The 14,752-nt window shown below is 41.7% G+C and overlaps 1 protein-coding gene across 3 annotated transcripts in view; it reads right to left on the bottom strand.

Annotated features, from left to right (window-relative positions):
• Window positions 1-14,752, bottom strand: part of adgra1b (adhesion G protein-coupled receptor A1b) — a 192,791-nt gene that overhangs the window by 140,288 nt on the left and 37,751 nt on the right. For 2 of the 3 annotated variants that reach the window (XM_082556384.1, XM_082556385.1), the window contains 4 exons: window positions 4,618-4,689; window positions 2,270-2,341; window positions 2,019-2,090; window positions 1,520-1,683 (listed from right to left, as the gene is read on the bottom strand). In XM_082556384.1, coding sequence (XP_082412510.1) covers window positions 1,520-1,683; window positions 2,019-2,090; window positions 2,270-2,341; window positions 4,618-4,689 — 380 coding nt within the window. Of the gene's footprint in view, window positions 1-1,519; window positions 1,684-2,018; window positions 2,091-2,269; window positions 2,342-2,528; window positions 2,551-4,617; window positions 4,690-14,752 lie in introns of those variants that run through there. The other variant, XM_082556386.1, reaches the window with a different exon arrangement.

The raw sequence follows: 14,752 nt of genomic DNA, 5'->3' as shown, positions 1-14,752 counted from the left end.
CTTCGGCCATAAAACTTAACTTCACTGCAGATTCTTTGTCTCAGCATCTGTGTTCAATCTGCTAAAATATGCGTAAAGCTAGTAATAAAATAAATGTATGTGTGTTTAAATATAAATACCTTATTATTACTCTAAAGTGGTTCTATATTAATTTCTATTTTCATAACTTTATTCTTGGACTCAATAATAGTAGCTCCTTAAAAGTTCAAACTAATTCTTTTTTACCCTTTACTGCGCCGTAGTGTCCCATTAGCCTGTCCTCTGTCAGAAACAAGGCATTTAGATCTTTATTTCTTTTTTTTTATATCTTTGTGGGGTTTTTTTTTTTAGTTCCTCTCACTGTAAAGTTGTAAATGTTTTAAGTCAACTTTTAGCCAAAGCTGTGTACATGAGATGGCCATATTAAAGACAAGCCATCATTTTTATCATAGATATCCAAGAGTAGAAAAAAAACTATACGAATTGGGGCAGAGTGAGGTGCTGCAAACAGAAATGACCACAAACCACATGGCGTTAATGTCTCAGCATTTTTGAGCGTGTGACAATTCTGAGGTTCCAGCCACACAGGCCTAGAGACTGGTCAATGACCATCTGGGATCTGCCAGTACCAAGGGAAAAATGTCCATTCCCCAACTGGTTGGTGAGTGGTTTCTGGATGTTGACAGAAAAGATTGCTAAAAATAAAGTTCTAGCGAGTTGTTAGTGACCTCCAGTCTCCACTCAATCACAGATTAGCAAAAAATCTGTATTCCCAACCAGTTAAAAAAATACTTCCTTGTGGTTGCTTCGGTTCTGACAATCACAGGCTAACTTGTCTACAAACACTCGCTAGCTATTCTTGTGAAACTGTGAAAAGTGCAACACAAACTGGAAACATTGTGCCTAGTGGGGCAAACTTTCTCCATTTCCAACTTGCACCATACTTTCTCAGGTTTTACTACATCTTAGCCAGTAGTTTGTGAGTGTTTGCAGTCAAGTTGGCATCTTTCATGCAAACTACAGTCAACCACCACAAGCTGCCAGCAAATAAAACATTCACAGCGGGGATTTTGGTTTAGCATTCTCTTTGCAATCAGTTTCACCTAGTGACTTCCAGCAACCTCCAGGGACCACTGCAACCAGTCAGATGGCCAAATTTCCCTTGCAACCAGTTGTTGTCCATCCTTTCATCCATCCATCCATCTCTTCCACTTATCCTTATAAGGGTCATGAGAGGCTGAAGCCTATACCAGCTACCAGTGGCTGTATCATGTCAAATACATCATGAAAGAAACTGCGCAGTCTGTAGTCTGAGGTTTTGGCTCACGGGGATTACTTGTAAATACAATTATCTCATTATGTGAAACTTTGGCCATGTTTAACATGACCTATATAAATAACAGGTTAGTGTTTAGTGTCATTTTATTTTGCAAGCTAAAAGCTTTCAACAGTCAAGTTCTTTTGTTCTAAATAGCCCCAACATTTAAACCAGTTTTAGGAGACAGTAAATGCCAGCCACCACCATTAGCTAAATCCTTACCACATTTGAGCTGTGGTTCGCGTAGGTTGCGAAACTCCAGGCCGTGGAGGTGGGTAGGGAAAACGCAGACCGTGTCATTGCCAATCTTTACGGAGTTGCTTTTAGCCCAGATGAGCAGCCACTTCAGCTGACAGTCACAGAACAAAGTCTCAGCGCTGAAGTGCCTGGTGAGAATACAGCATACTGTTACAACCCATGCGCCTGTATTTGGACTTTATTCATTTAACACGTATTTGATGTCATAACAGGAAAAACTGGTCTAGTTGCTGAGTGCATGTATTATGGTCACTCATTGGCAAGACTTCCAACCTACTGTGTGTGCTGCATAGCTATTATTAATGTCATTTTCTTCCTATGACAAGCCAAAATAACTGCAGTGAAAACAGCCAATAACTGACTTTTACCACTGCATCCATGCTCTAAACTACAACAAACCAGTGAAACGTAGAAAACTGAATGGATCAGGCCATTATACTGTACACTTGTATGTTTCTCTTACAGTACTCTGAGAGCAGCTAGGTGTGTGAAGAGTCCCATGGTCAGAGTGGAGAAGATGTTCCCAGATAAATTCCTGTTTGTGGGAAAAACACACAGAGAGAAACAGATCACTCCTCACATACAAAAAGGCTTTACTACTGGGTTTTTTTTCATACATTACTGAAGCCATATCAAACATATCCTCTACAGATTTGGTGAATACAAAGCATAAAGAGATGCAAGACATGTTTCCAATTTTAGGGGATTACTCACAATTTCGAGAGGTTACCCAGATCGAGAAACATTTCAGGGGAAAGGCAGCCAATCCTGTTGTTGGACAGATCCCTATATGAACAAAAAGGCAAAGAGAAAAATGCTTCTGTTCATATGGTGAATTTTGCTGATATTATTGTGCAGAACGAGTTGGAACAAGAGCTAACTGGAAAACAATATGTCTGTTTTCATGGCTGCTTGAACAGAGAAGTTAAACAGCTGTAAAGCCTATTCAACTTCCTGGAATATTTGTCCTGACCTTTTACTCGTCGCATAACCATTTTTGGCACACAGAGCACGAAATGCACAAACATGTGCAAACGCATTGGGCTTCCATGTGCGAGTGGCTGAGCGCTGTCGCGTCCGTGGCTCCGTGCCCTCACACTCTGTAATTAAAGAGCTGCTTTGCTGGAGCAGCTGTGGGAAAATAAGCAGAGTACTCGAATAATCACCAGTTGGGGAGCACTTAAATTAGCACTCCGCTGCACTCCGAGCCTTGCGCACACGCGCCCCGAATCAGCGCGGCTAACTCACTGTTTGCATCCCTGCCAGCCCAGATCCCACTAACTATCAGGCTGCAATCATGTCACTCACTCCCTAAGCCTATATGTAGAAAGGATGAGGGTAATCATTGAGAGAATTACCCAAAGAGAAGAAATCAACGAAAACCACAAACAAAGGAAAGCTAACCTTTAAAACTGCATTTGCTTTTTGAATATTTGCCTTCCAATTAAGTCTGTAAAACATTTGAAATGTTGCTGTAACTTTAACAGAAGCATAACTTTAATCGAAAATTGGAAAGAAGAATTCATTTGATGTAAGCATAGTGTCATTTTTAACTTAGTAAGGCAGTAACATTCAAAGTTTTTAAAATTGCTATGTAATTTTTATACACAGAACATTTACTTGCAGGCAATAAAATACACCCTGGTGACTATATATAGTCTTACTTACAGGCATTGTAAAAAGAAAATACTCCTTCTGACTAAGTACGCTCCATGATTCAGTTGCTTCAGTAGCAGTAACCACTTTTAGCAGCAACAATATGAAGTCATTCTGTTTGACTTTCAGTCTCTCACACTGTTGTGGAGGGAATTTTGGCCCACTCTTCATTAACAATGTTGCTTCAGTTTGCAGGCCATGATTTATGCATGCTTTCTTAAGGTCATGACACTGCGCGTCAAGGTCGAGGATGTATGGGTTCTGACCGGGCCATTGCAAAACCTTGAATCTTTGCTTTTTCAGCCATTCTGGTGTAGATTTGCTGGTGTGCAGTGCTTTAGCTGTCATGTAGATGACCTCACATTTGACTCCAGAAAACGTTGGTATTCAGAGGAATTTGTGGTCGACTCAAAGACTGTAAGGTGCCCGCCGAGGTCCTGTGGCTGCAAAACAAGCCCAAATCATCACCCCTCCACTACTGTGCTTGACATTTGGTATGTGGTGCTTGTGTTGATATGTACATTTGGTAAGTGGTACTGTGGTATCGCGGTTTGTGGCCAAAAATCTCCACTTTGGTCTTATCTGGCCAAACGACATTGTTCCAGAAGTCTTGTGGTTTGTTCAGATGCAACTTTGCAAACCTAAGTCGTGTTGTTATGTTCTTTTTTAAAGAGAAGACGCTACCTCATGCCAGCCCTTCCAAACAAGTCAGACTTGTTCAGTCCTTTTGAATGAATGAGTTTTAGCATATAGCATGCTAACTGAGGTAGAGTCTCAGATGTACTTGGAAATGGCCTGACGGGCAGTAACAACTGCTTCTTTCAGATCATTACTGATGTCCTTTCTCCTTGGCATTGTGTTAACACACCTTCAGCACACTGCATTTATACAGGTGCTCACACTTGCTGGTATGGAAGCAGTAAGGGTGTTATGTCATGTGTTGTTGATGATCTGAGGTTGCATTTTTCAGACCTGGTAAGGTCCTAAAACCAGACAGTGGCAGTTAGCATGCCAGCAGAGTGCCGGGGCTCACAAGCTCAGTCAATCCCGTAATCCTCATCCTCATCTCAAGTGGTTGCAGTAGTCCAATTGAGAGTGTTCCAATGGCAGATACTGTTAGCAAACTGTAACTACACTATCCTGTGAAGCTGACTGCTTTCGGAGTCAGTTTGCTAACTTGCAGCTATTCTGTTCTTCCCATAACTCTGTGTCCTGAGTTAGCTTTGCTCAGGCACAGAAGGTTTGTGAATGTCTAAAACTGTACTGCAGGCCTTTTGCCTAAGTTAAACACTTCAGTCCACTCTTCAACTCTGTACTTTAAAACACTCTTTCTCGTTGTCTCTAAAGCCAAAGGACTCTCCCCGCGTCCCCTGGAGAAGGCTATTACAAGGCTTCATCATACTTACAGTCTCCTCAGTGCTAGCAGACCACGGAAAGCCCCAGGCTCCACTGTACTTATCAAATTATTCTTCAGGTCCCTGGAGAAAAGAGACACAGAAAAAGAGTCAGATAGGAGTCTATCTCTCTATGGATGTTTAGGGATTATTTCTGAGATTCAATTTGCTTGGTTTAAAGAAATCTGACCATATAGGCCAGCACCATCCTTCAAAACATGTTTCTTTCACAATGTGCACACAGCAGAGTCCAGTTCACCTTATAATAGCGTGCTTGCAGTTTGAACTGAAGCAAAGAATTGTGTTTTTTAAGCTTTCAAGAAGAACTAAACAGCCAAGGAATTTAAAATGGGAAAAAAAACCAAAATTAAATATTTGCGCTATTTGTAAATTTCTATTAGATTTACTATTTTACATTGACATCTAATTGAGACAGTATTTGTGGGTTAACTAGCACCTGTTAGCTGGATGACACAGACAATTTCCTGCATGCTGGAGACCCAGACCACATCCAGCCAAGAGACAAAAACACACATGTTGCGGTTACAGCCAAGGACTTCTAATCCACCCCCTCTGCCTACCCCAAAACCTCGGACGATGCTAAAATTGGATTCCAGAAAAATCTCCTCTCCGGTTTTCTCAGATGGCCAAAGAAAACTTCCTGAAATTGTGTCCCTGGTTTCCTTTGACTCTGAACTGTATGTCCAGTGTGATGAGAATGAGATGAAGGGTAGTGCCTTTTTCCAAATGTGAGCAACAACAAAGCTCAACTAAAACTTTAGCAAAATATCTGTCAGGTCAACTCAGGGTCAGCCAGAAGAAACAAAATAAAACCAAAAGGACACAATAATCATCCCAAAGTGAAAATAGAATTAACGCTTCAGCTCTTCTATTTGATATATGGGACAGTTTTTGAGCAAAAAGCTCAGAATGGATTTGCAAGATTTATAGGAGCCATTCAATAATGCAGATTTCCCCTTAGAGGTTGAAGGCGTTGATGGCTATATCCCTACTGTTGGTGGACTTCAAAGAAAACCTTTGGTTGTGGCTGTTTTACAGTAACTGGTGTTAATTCAGTTGATTTAAAGCATTAGTTAGTCACACTGATACAAGCCATCATTAGCAGCAGAAAAATGAGTCTCGTTTAGGGTTAATGATCTGTGTCTTGTTGTTTGGTCCATGCTAAAAAACACTCCCACACACAAACCACACACACACACGCCTGGTCTGTACTCTTAAGACTTTGTAACAAGCTCTCCAAGCGGACTTTCATCCAAACTATGTGTTATATGCAAAAATATATGCTCTTCATCATATATGAGTGATCATGTCACATGTCATCATCTGAGCATGCCAGTTTTGTATGCCTCTTACTCACTAATGAGACTTTGTATGGACATCCTCCAGGATTTGTTATTCACACAGGAAGGGGCTACCACGCTCTAGGAAGAATACTGAAGTTCCTTTCCTGACTGACTAACCTCCTAGTCCAACAGGGTCAGCCAACGGCTAGCTCTCATCTCCGCTCTCATCCAAAGTTATCTTTGATTATGTATGATAGTCTACAAAAGAGCTGGTGCAGGCCTGAGGTCAAAAGGTCATCCACTGCGCCTGTAGCACCTCCTTTTATCCCGAACAGTCGTGTAGCTCACTGCTCTACTGCCTCTGAATTTGCTGAACGTTCAAAATGTTCCACCTTATCGACTGAGTGCCCTACCAAAGGGCAGAGATCACTGCTGTGTGTGTGAGTCTACACACAGTAAATGTGTTGCTTTGCAAGTGTTATTGGAAAATGTCAAATCCCACAAAGCACCTCACAAAGCAGGTTTGGAGTGGAGGAAGATTTCATGAGAGAAACCCCTTATAATGGTAAATGGCCTGCATTTGTATAGCGCTTTTCTAGTCCATAGGACCCCAAAGCGCTTTACACTACATTCAGTCATTCACCCATTTACACACACATTCACACACTGGCGATAGCAAGCTACATTGTAGCCACAGCTGCCCTGGGGCGCGCTGACAGAGGCGAGGCTGCCGGACACAGGCGCCACTGGGCCCTCTGACCACCACCAGTAGGCAAACACGGGGTTAGTATCTTGCCCAAGGATATTTGGCATGCAGCCAGGATGCAGCCTGGGATCGAACCACTGACCTTCTGATTAGTGGCTGACCTGCTCTGCCACCTGAGCTACAGCCACCCAATAATCCCAACACTGATTAAATATAGAATAGAATAGAATAGAATTCAACTTTATTGTCATTGCACATGCACAGGTACAGGACAACGAAATGCAGTTTGCATCCATCCAGAAGTGCTTTAGTGATATAGATATATTACAATATATATTAGCAATAATATAGATATGTGAGTATATTACAGAAATGGGTCTATTATGGTATGTTATAATGTACACGGTATGAAGTATGTTGTGAATATTCTATAACTATAAGTATGTACAGGGTGTAGTGAGTACAAGCTATGTACAGGATATGAACAGGATATAAATATGAAAAACTATACAGAATATGAAATAAATAACTTTGCAGAATCTGAGATATACAGCTATACAGAAATGGGAACTATGCAAGTTGTAAACAGTTGTAGGATTAAAGATTATCGAATGTACAGAATGATTATTTACACAGAGCTATACAGTAGTGCAGTTAAGATAAGTGAGGGTGTAGATAGTTTCTACAGAGGCTATATAAAGTGCTAGTGGTTGTGAGTGGTGGTTCAGTCCATGTTATTATTGTGTTTGAGGGTACAGTTGTCCATTGTGGGTGTGTGTATGTTCAGTCCATGAGTTTAACGTGGGTCAGATGTCAGGAGGCAGAGTTCAGGAGTCTGACAGCTGTGGGGAAGAAGCTGTTCCGGTACCTGGTGGTCTTAGTCCGGAGGCTCCTGTAGCGCCTCCCAGAGGGCAGGAGGGTGAAGAGTCCATGTGATGGGTGACTGGGGTCTTTGATGATTTTCCCAGCCCTTTTCAGACACCGCTTCCTGTAGATGTCTTTTATGGCAGGAAGTGGTGCTCCGGCGATGCGCTGGGCAGTTTTCACGACCCTCTGCAACGCCTTCCGGTCCGAGGCAGAGCAGTTCCCGTACCAGACTGTTATACAGTTGGTCAGGATGCTCTCAATGGTGCAGCGATAGAAGTTCACCAGGATGTCTGAGGACAGGTGGTTCTTCCTCAGAGTCCTCAAGAAGAAGAGGCGCTGGTGAGCCTTCTTGACCAGCTTGGAGCAGTTGGTCGTCCAGGTGAGATCCTCGGAGATGTGGACTCCCAGGAACTTGAAGCTGCTCACACGCTCCACAGCCGTCCCCTTAATGTGGATGGGTGGATGTGGGTCAGCATTCCTCCTGTAGTCCACGATGAGCTCCTTGGTCTTCTCGGTGTTAAGCAGCAGGTTGTTTCTGTCGCACCACTCAGCCAGACGATCCACCTCCTCCCTGTAGGCGGCCTCATCGTTGTCACTGATGAGGCCAATCACCGTGGTGTCATCTGCAAACTTAATGATGGTGTTGGAACCATCAGCAGGTCTGCAGTCGTGGGTGAAGAGGGAGTAGAGGAAAGGGCTCATCACACAGCCTTGTGGTACACCGGTGTTCATTGTGATGGTAGATGAGCAGCGGTTATCCAGCCGGACATGTTGGGGGCGGTTGGTCAGGAAGTCCAGTAACCATTTGCAGATGAGGGAACTGATGCCCAGGTCTGTCAGTTTCCTGATGAGTTGTGAGGGGTGGATTGTATTGAACGCTGAACTGAAGTCTATAAACAGCATTCTGGCGTAGGTGTTGTTGTTGTCCAGGTGTGAGAGGACAGAGTGCATTGCGATGGAGACCGCATCCTCTGTGCTCCTGTTCCGGCGGTATGCGAATTGGTGGGGGTCCAGGGTGGGGGGGAGACAGGATTTGAAGTGTGCTAGGACCAGTCGCTCTAAGCACTTAGTGATGATGGGGGTGAGTGCTACTGGGCGGTAATCATTGAGGCAAGATGGGTTGGAGTTTTTGGGTATCGGGACGATGGAGGTGGATTTGAAGCAGGCCGGTACCACAGCGTGGGCCAAGGACAGATTGAATATGTCTGTGAGCACTCCTGCAAGCTCCCCAGAACACGCTCTGAGAACACGCCCGGGGATGCCATCAGGGCCTGCAGCCTTGTGGACATTGATCCTGCTCAGCACCGCTCCTACATCGGTGGGGGAGAGAGTCATAGGTTGGTGGTCTGGCGTCATGTCTGCTTTGGTTGTGGTTGTGGGGTTCCCTCGCTCAAAACGAGCATAAAAGTTGTTGAGCTCGTTGAGGAAGGAGACATCAGAGGATGCGGGGGAGGGTTTGGTGGTCCTGTAGTCTGTGACGGTCTGGAGTCCTTGCCACATGCGTCGGGGGTTGGAGTTGGAGAAGTGTTCTTCTACCTTCTTTTTGTAATGGTGTTTGGCTTTTTTGATGCCCTTCTTTAGATTAGCCCTGGCTGTACTGTAGGCGTGTGCATCTCCTGACCTAAAGGCAGTGTTGCGGGCCTTCAGGAGGAGACGAACATCCCGGTTCATCCAAGGCTTCTGGTTGGGGTACATGGTGATCCGTTTCTGGGTGGTGACACTGTCTGTGGTTTTGGAGATGTAATCCAGTACAGATGAGGCGTACTGGTCCAGGTCTGTGTGGGTGAACATATTCCAGTCTGTGTTTTTAAATCTGTCCTGGAGCACTGCGTCTGTCCCCTCTGGCCACACTTTAATTGTCCTCACAGCAGGTTTCACACGTTGGATGAGTGGTGAATACCTAGGTGTGAGGAACAGGGAGAGCTGGTCCGATATACATAGTATCATATACCATCTTACCACAATAAATACTCTTATGCCACTGGATCGAATCTCACTGTAAAAACTGCATATTTCAGAGAGATATTTCTAATTCATAGTGTTAAACACAAAAATGCTCTTTAAATCATGCTTATATCAATTATATACTTCTGAGGGTAATCTTATTGCATTTGGATTCAGCTTGACAGCATTATGACTTTTCAAGTGTCTAATTTTCTAGTCCAGTGGTGCACTTTGGTCTTCTTATGGTATTGTCACTAAAACTAAATACAACATTACCACCTGCATAGTTTCTTAATTAACCTGGCATGGGTCAGTCATCACTTGATGATGTGGACTAGGTAAAAGTTTTGCCTGTTCTCACCAGCTACCTAACTGGCTAATAGGTGCAAAATATTCCTGCTGTTATTTTAATGACCCATCAACTTACTGAATGAAATTACACTTGTTACCTCCACCAAGGAGGTAATGTTTTTAGTAGCATGTTTGTATGTCCGTCTGTGCGAGCATGTCATTATATGTAAACAGGATCCCTCAAAAAGTTTCAAATGAATTCTGATGAAATTTGACAAAAATGACAAAAAGCATTAAAACTTAGAAACTATGATTATTACAAGTGTGGTGTATATGGTCAACACATAGAAAGTACCATATAAAGATTAAAAATATCATGTCACATTTGACCTCTGACCTCTCCTTCAATGTCAGCAGGTTGATCTGATGGTCAACGTGATAATAATCCTACATAAAGCTTTATCAAAACTATGCTTCTTACTGCCATTGTTTGTACTGACAACATTTAGGAAATGATACTGGCATGTGTGCAAGTGGATGATGGATGACGGACATGGATGACTGTCATAAATGGTTACTACCTAGATATTCATTTTAGTCAGGATATAACACATTTTTATGATCGAGAGAAAATTATTTTGCTGACTCCTGTCTTGGACCCGAATTTGAGAACCAGTGTCATAAATTTTAAAAGTAAAAAAGAATTGCATTTAAATTTTAATTCTTTTAATTTAAATTAAAACAATTAGAGGCAGAGCCTTCAGTGTTTATGCCTTTATGATATAGCTTATAGCTAGGGCTGGATCAGGTGACCCTGACCCTTCCCTTAGGCTGCTGGGGGCTTCCCGTGAGTAGGGATGGGTACCGGTATCGGTTCTGTCATAAACGGTAGTAACCAGACCGAAAAGCAGCGCACATTTCGGTGCTTTATTTCGGTGCTTTTTTTTTCCTGAGCTGTGATACACTTTAGATTCTAGCCAATCATTTTACGTTTCCGAGGATAGTAGGCGGGTCCAGGTACGTACGTTCTTTTACAGATTAAAAATGCCCAAGGCGAAGCGGTCAAAAGTCTGGCTGTACTTCACAGCGAAATATGCAAACTCAGCAGCCTGCAACAAGTGCTTTAAGCTGATACTGTGATACTGTCAAAGGAGGTAACACCTGGAATCCAATGAAACACCTGGCGACGCATAGCGTTTTTTTTAAAAGCCGAGAAATGCGCCGTATTTGATAGCTTGCTGCGAGACCTCACACCGTGCACATCTACTGCGGGTGGGTTGCCTGTTATCGGACCCGGAGTTAGCAACATCCCCCAAAAACCCGAAGAGGAGAGTCCTGGCCCCTAGCCCTGCCAGTGTAGCAGAAATGATGACGGATGATGATGCAGCAGCAGCCGTTCTTCTCTGCATGAGTAGCTTAATGTTGTTCGCGTGTAATTTACGTTTAGTAGGCTAACCACGTTATTACATTAATGCATGTAAGGTGAACTAGCAAACATCATCATAGCTACATGCGGCTGTCTTCTTGTTTGATGGCAGATACTCCCTTCACCCTTGCCAAAAAGGCTAAATTGACCAAAGAAAAAGTGGAAAACAGTTAAACATGAGAGGTTTTTGGACAAAGTTTGTGTTTTTTCTATTGTTTAAGTACTGCTTCCAGCCAAGAGTGATACCATATATGCCCCATAGCTGCAGAAAAGGCTAACATTGTTATCTTTTTACAAAAAAACAGCTAAACATGAGTGTTCTCCATTCTTTAAGCACCGGTTTGAGCACCGTTTAAGCACGGGCACTGTTTCAAAAGTACCGGTTTGGCACCGGTATCGGATAAAACCTAAACGATACCCATCCCTACCCATGAGTATTTCTTCTTCACTCACCTCTTTTCACTCTCTTTGTCTTTATCCATGACTCTCCACTTAATTATTAGTTATTATTCATCTCTGGCTCTCTTTCACAATGTTTCTTTTGTCCTGTTTTCTTCCCCTCAGGCCCAACTGGGAGTTTTTCCTTTCCACTGTTGCCAAGTGCTTGTTCACTGGAGTTCATTTGATTTGGGGGGTTTTCCTTCTACTATTGCAGGGTCTTTACCTTATAATCTAAAGCACCTTGAGGCAAATCACTGTTGCTGTGATTTGAGTTGAATAAAGTACAGAAAACAACCAATTGGCTGATTTGTAATTACACATTTCCTACAGTAGGTACTCATGTGTCTGAACTTCCTCTGGATATTAAGAGAATAATTGTCCTGTTATGATGTTGTAGTCCTGGTTTCACAGACCATGCCAGCTGTGGCCCTGTTTGTGTTAGTGGTTTCCTGTATACAGTCACGTTTAAAGCCATAGATGACAATACAGGCAAAACCTTTTAAGGTCACCAGGCCTGAGATAACAAATATCTGCAAATAAATGTTATAAATTATGATTCTGTGTCATTAACTGGCTCAGGATGGGTGGAGTCTGCTACATAATGCAACAGAATGGATGCCAAAAGTCAGAACAATCAGAGGAAGTTATTTGAAATTGAGTTTTGCATCCTTTTCTGTGATTAACAGCCTGACATAATGTCCTCATTCATCATAGTGTAAAGCTTGAAGGATTTGTAGTTGTTGGTTAAGGACCCTGAAAAAATGCAATAATGTCTTCTACCCTGTTTTTAGCATTCCTAATTTTGCCAAGGTAATTTCCCTGCTACAAGCTTTGAGACCCCTGCTGAGTTTACTGTCACTTACATCACTGGTTCCCAGCGGCTTGATTTACATTCGCTCTCAGTCATTATAGTAAAGTCGACACATCGAAGAGCTTAAGTTTCATTCAAGGTTATTTTCCATCCATCTATTCTCTTAGCTGCTTATCCTGTTTAGGGCTTAGGGGTTTAGGAGTTGGAGGGGAAAAAATCAACACACACTGGAGGGGGGAACAACTAAGCTGTAGTGCCTCTTCACCTCACTGTGCAATACCTTTTGTGCAATACTTTTGTAAATAGTCAACGGTGCAATAGACTCAATACTTGAAATGTGCAATTCACTTGTATTTTTATTTTTATTCCTATTTATTCTATTTATCCCCTTCGTATATTTTATTTATATTGTCTCTGTATTATATATATATATATATATATATATATATATATATATATATATATATATATATATATGTGTGTGTGTGTGTGTGTGTGTGTGTGTGTGTGTGTGTGTGTGTGTGTATTATATATATATATATATATAATATTCTGTAACTCTGTAACTTCTGTCGGTGCTGTGCTTTTTTGGAAATCGAATTTCCCAGAGGAACCCACCCGAGGGATTAATAAAGTTCTATCTAATCTAATCTAATCTAATCTGAATGAAGGTACCCCAGATTTATCACCAAAATAAAGCATTTGTTTCTCACCAAGGCTCAGTCACGTAGGCCCAGAGAACTGGTTAAAGATCGCCTGGCAACTACTGGCAACTACGGAAAAATGAGTATTCCACAACTGGGTGCAAGTGGTTGCTAGAAATTGGTGGCCGTCACTATGAAATTGCTAAAGCTCCAGTCATGCAGATGCAGTGACCTATCAGTGACTGCCTGGCCACGGTTTTGCAAAGCAAACCACAAATGTAGAGATTTCACATTCAAAATACATAACCAATGCTGAAAAAGTTGGGACACTGTGTAAAATGTAAATTAAAAAGAGAATGCAGTTATTTGACAATATCATAAACACATATTTCATTCAAAGAAGAAAACATCTCAAATCTTTAAACTGAGAAAAAGAGACATTTAAAAAAAGAACTATTAGCTCGTCTTCAGTTTGATGGCAGCAACATGTTTACCACGGTGTAGCATCCCTTCTTCTGTTAACAACACTCCATTAACATCTGAGATTTAATGAGAGCAGCCACTCGACTTTTGGAAGACAAATACTGCCCGACGGTTGCCTAATATAGGATTAAAGCTTCTCAGCAGTCCAGGATGTTCTTTGTCATAGTTCTCATTTCATGATGTGCCAAATGCTTTCAGTTGCTGAAAGCTCTGGACTCAAGGTAGGCCAGTTCTACCCTGAAGTCTTGATGAACCGCTGCACCCTGTCAGAGTATATTATCTGTTTTTCAGTCAACTTGAATAAATAAGGAAATGATTTATCTGTTAAATTAATGTATTACCTCATTTTCTTTAGTACTGGGCTGAACACAAGTAGTTTCTTTTCATTGCATCTTAAAATCAAATAAAACTTATTTGTACCTTTTAGAGCTAATATTTAGTCCAATACAATGTTTACTAGACTTTACATGTAGGGAAAAATATGGACTTGTGTACAGCTCCAGAGCTTTATGGAGGAATTATAAGCTCTGCATGTAATATTCAGGTCAGTCCAACTTAGGATCTCCCTGCAGGATTCAAACATTTTTCTAAAATAATTGTACCTAAGCCTGGTAATAAATTTATATATATTTTTTTTAATCTGATTGAAAAGAAACGTTCTTTGTCATTGTCTCATCTGTGCCAAATATTCCATGTCATTTGTGACTTAGATTAGGAGGTGAACTTGTTTCTTTTCTGTCTCTGATAGTGGAAAAACTAATCCAGCACACAGCAAGAACCAACACTCAGACCTTTTTTTCTTTTTTGACAAAGTCAAGCCATATGTTTGTAACCCATCCAAGATCCACTCACAGTGAGGCAACTTTGGCCAGCAACTCACCAGTTAGGAAACCTTCATTAACTTCCATAATTCTGTAAAACTAGCTGTGAGGCAAGTGACCAGCAGCAGAGACCTGTTCAAACGGGCACTATGAACATAAAGAAAATGTGTACAAGCATAATGAGAAACCACACAAAATACAGCTAATACAATTATAATAACTTATATTGTAAACTCAGTAAAATCTACATTATGGCTGTAATGTAGAAAGGAAAATATCTCACACTGGTTTAATCTACATATTAGTGTATACTGACAAAAAAAGCTCCACACTTCCTGCGTAAACAGTTGCAGTTTTTCAGCAAATGCTTTCTAAGGAAGAAAAGAGATTATGCCACCTCAGGCTCTAA

This window comes from Aulonocara stuartgranti (assembly GCF_965226115.1).
Source record: "Aulonocara stuartgranti genome assembly, chromosome: 13".
Lineage (NCBI taxonomy): Eukaryota > Metazoa > Chordata > Actinopteri > Cichliformes > Cichlidae > Aulonocara > Aulonocara stuartgranti.
Note: the sequence above shows the minus strand (reverse complement) of the source record. Positions and strands in the feature narration are given on the sequence as shown.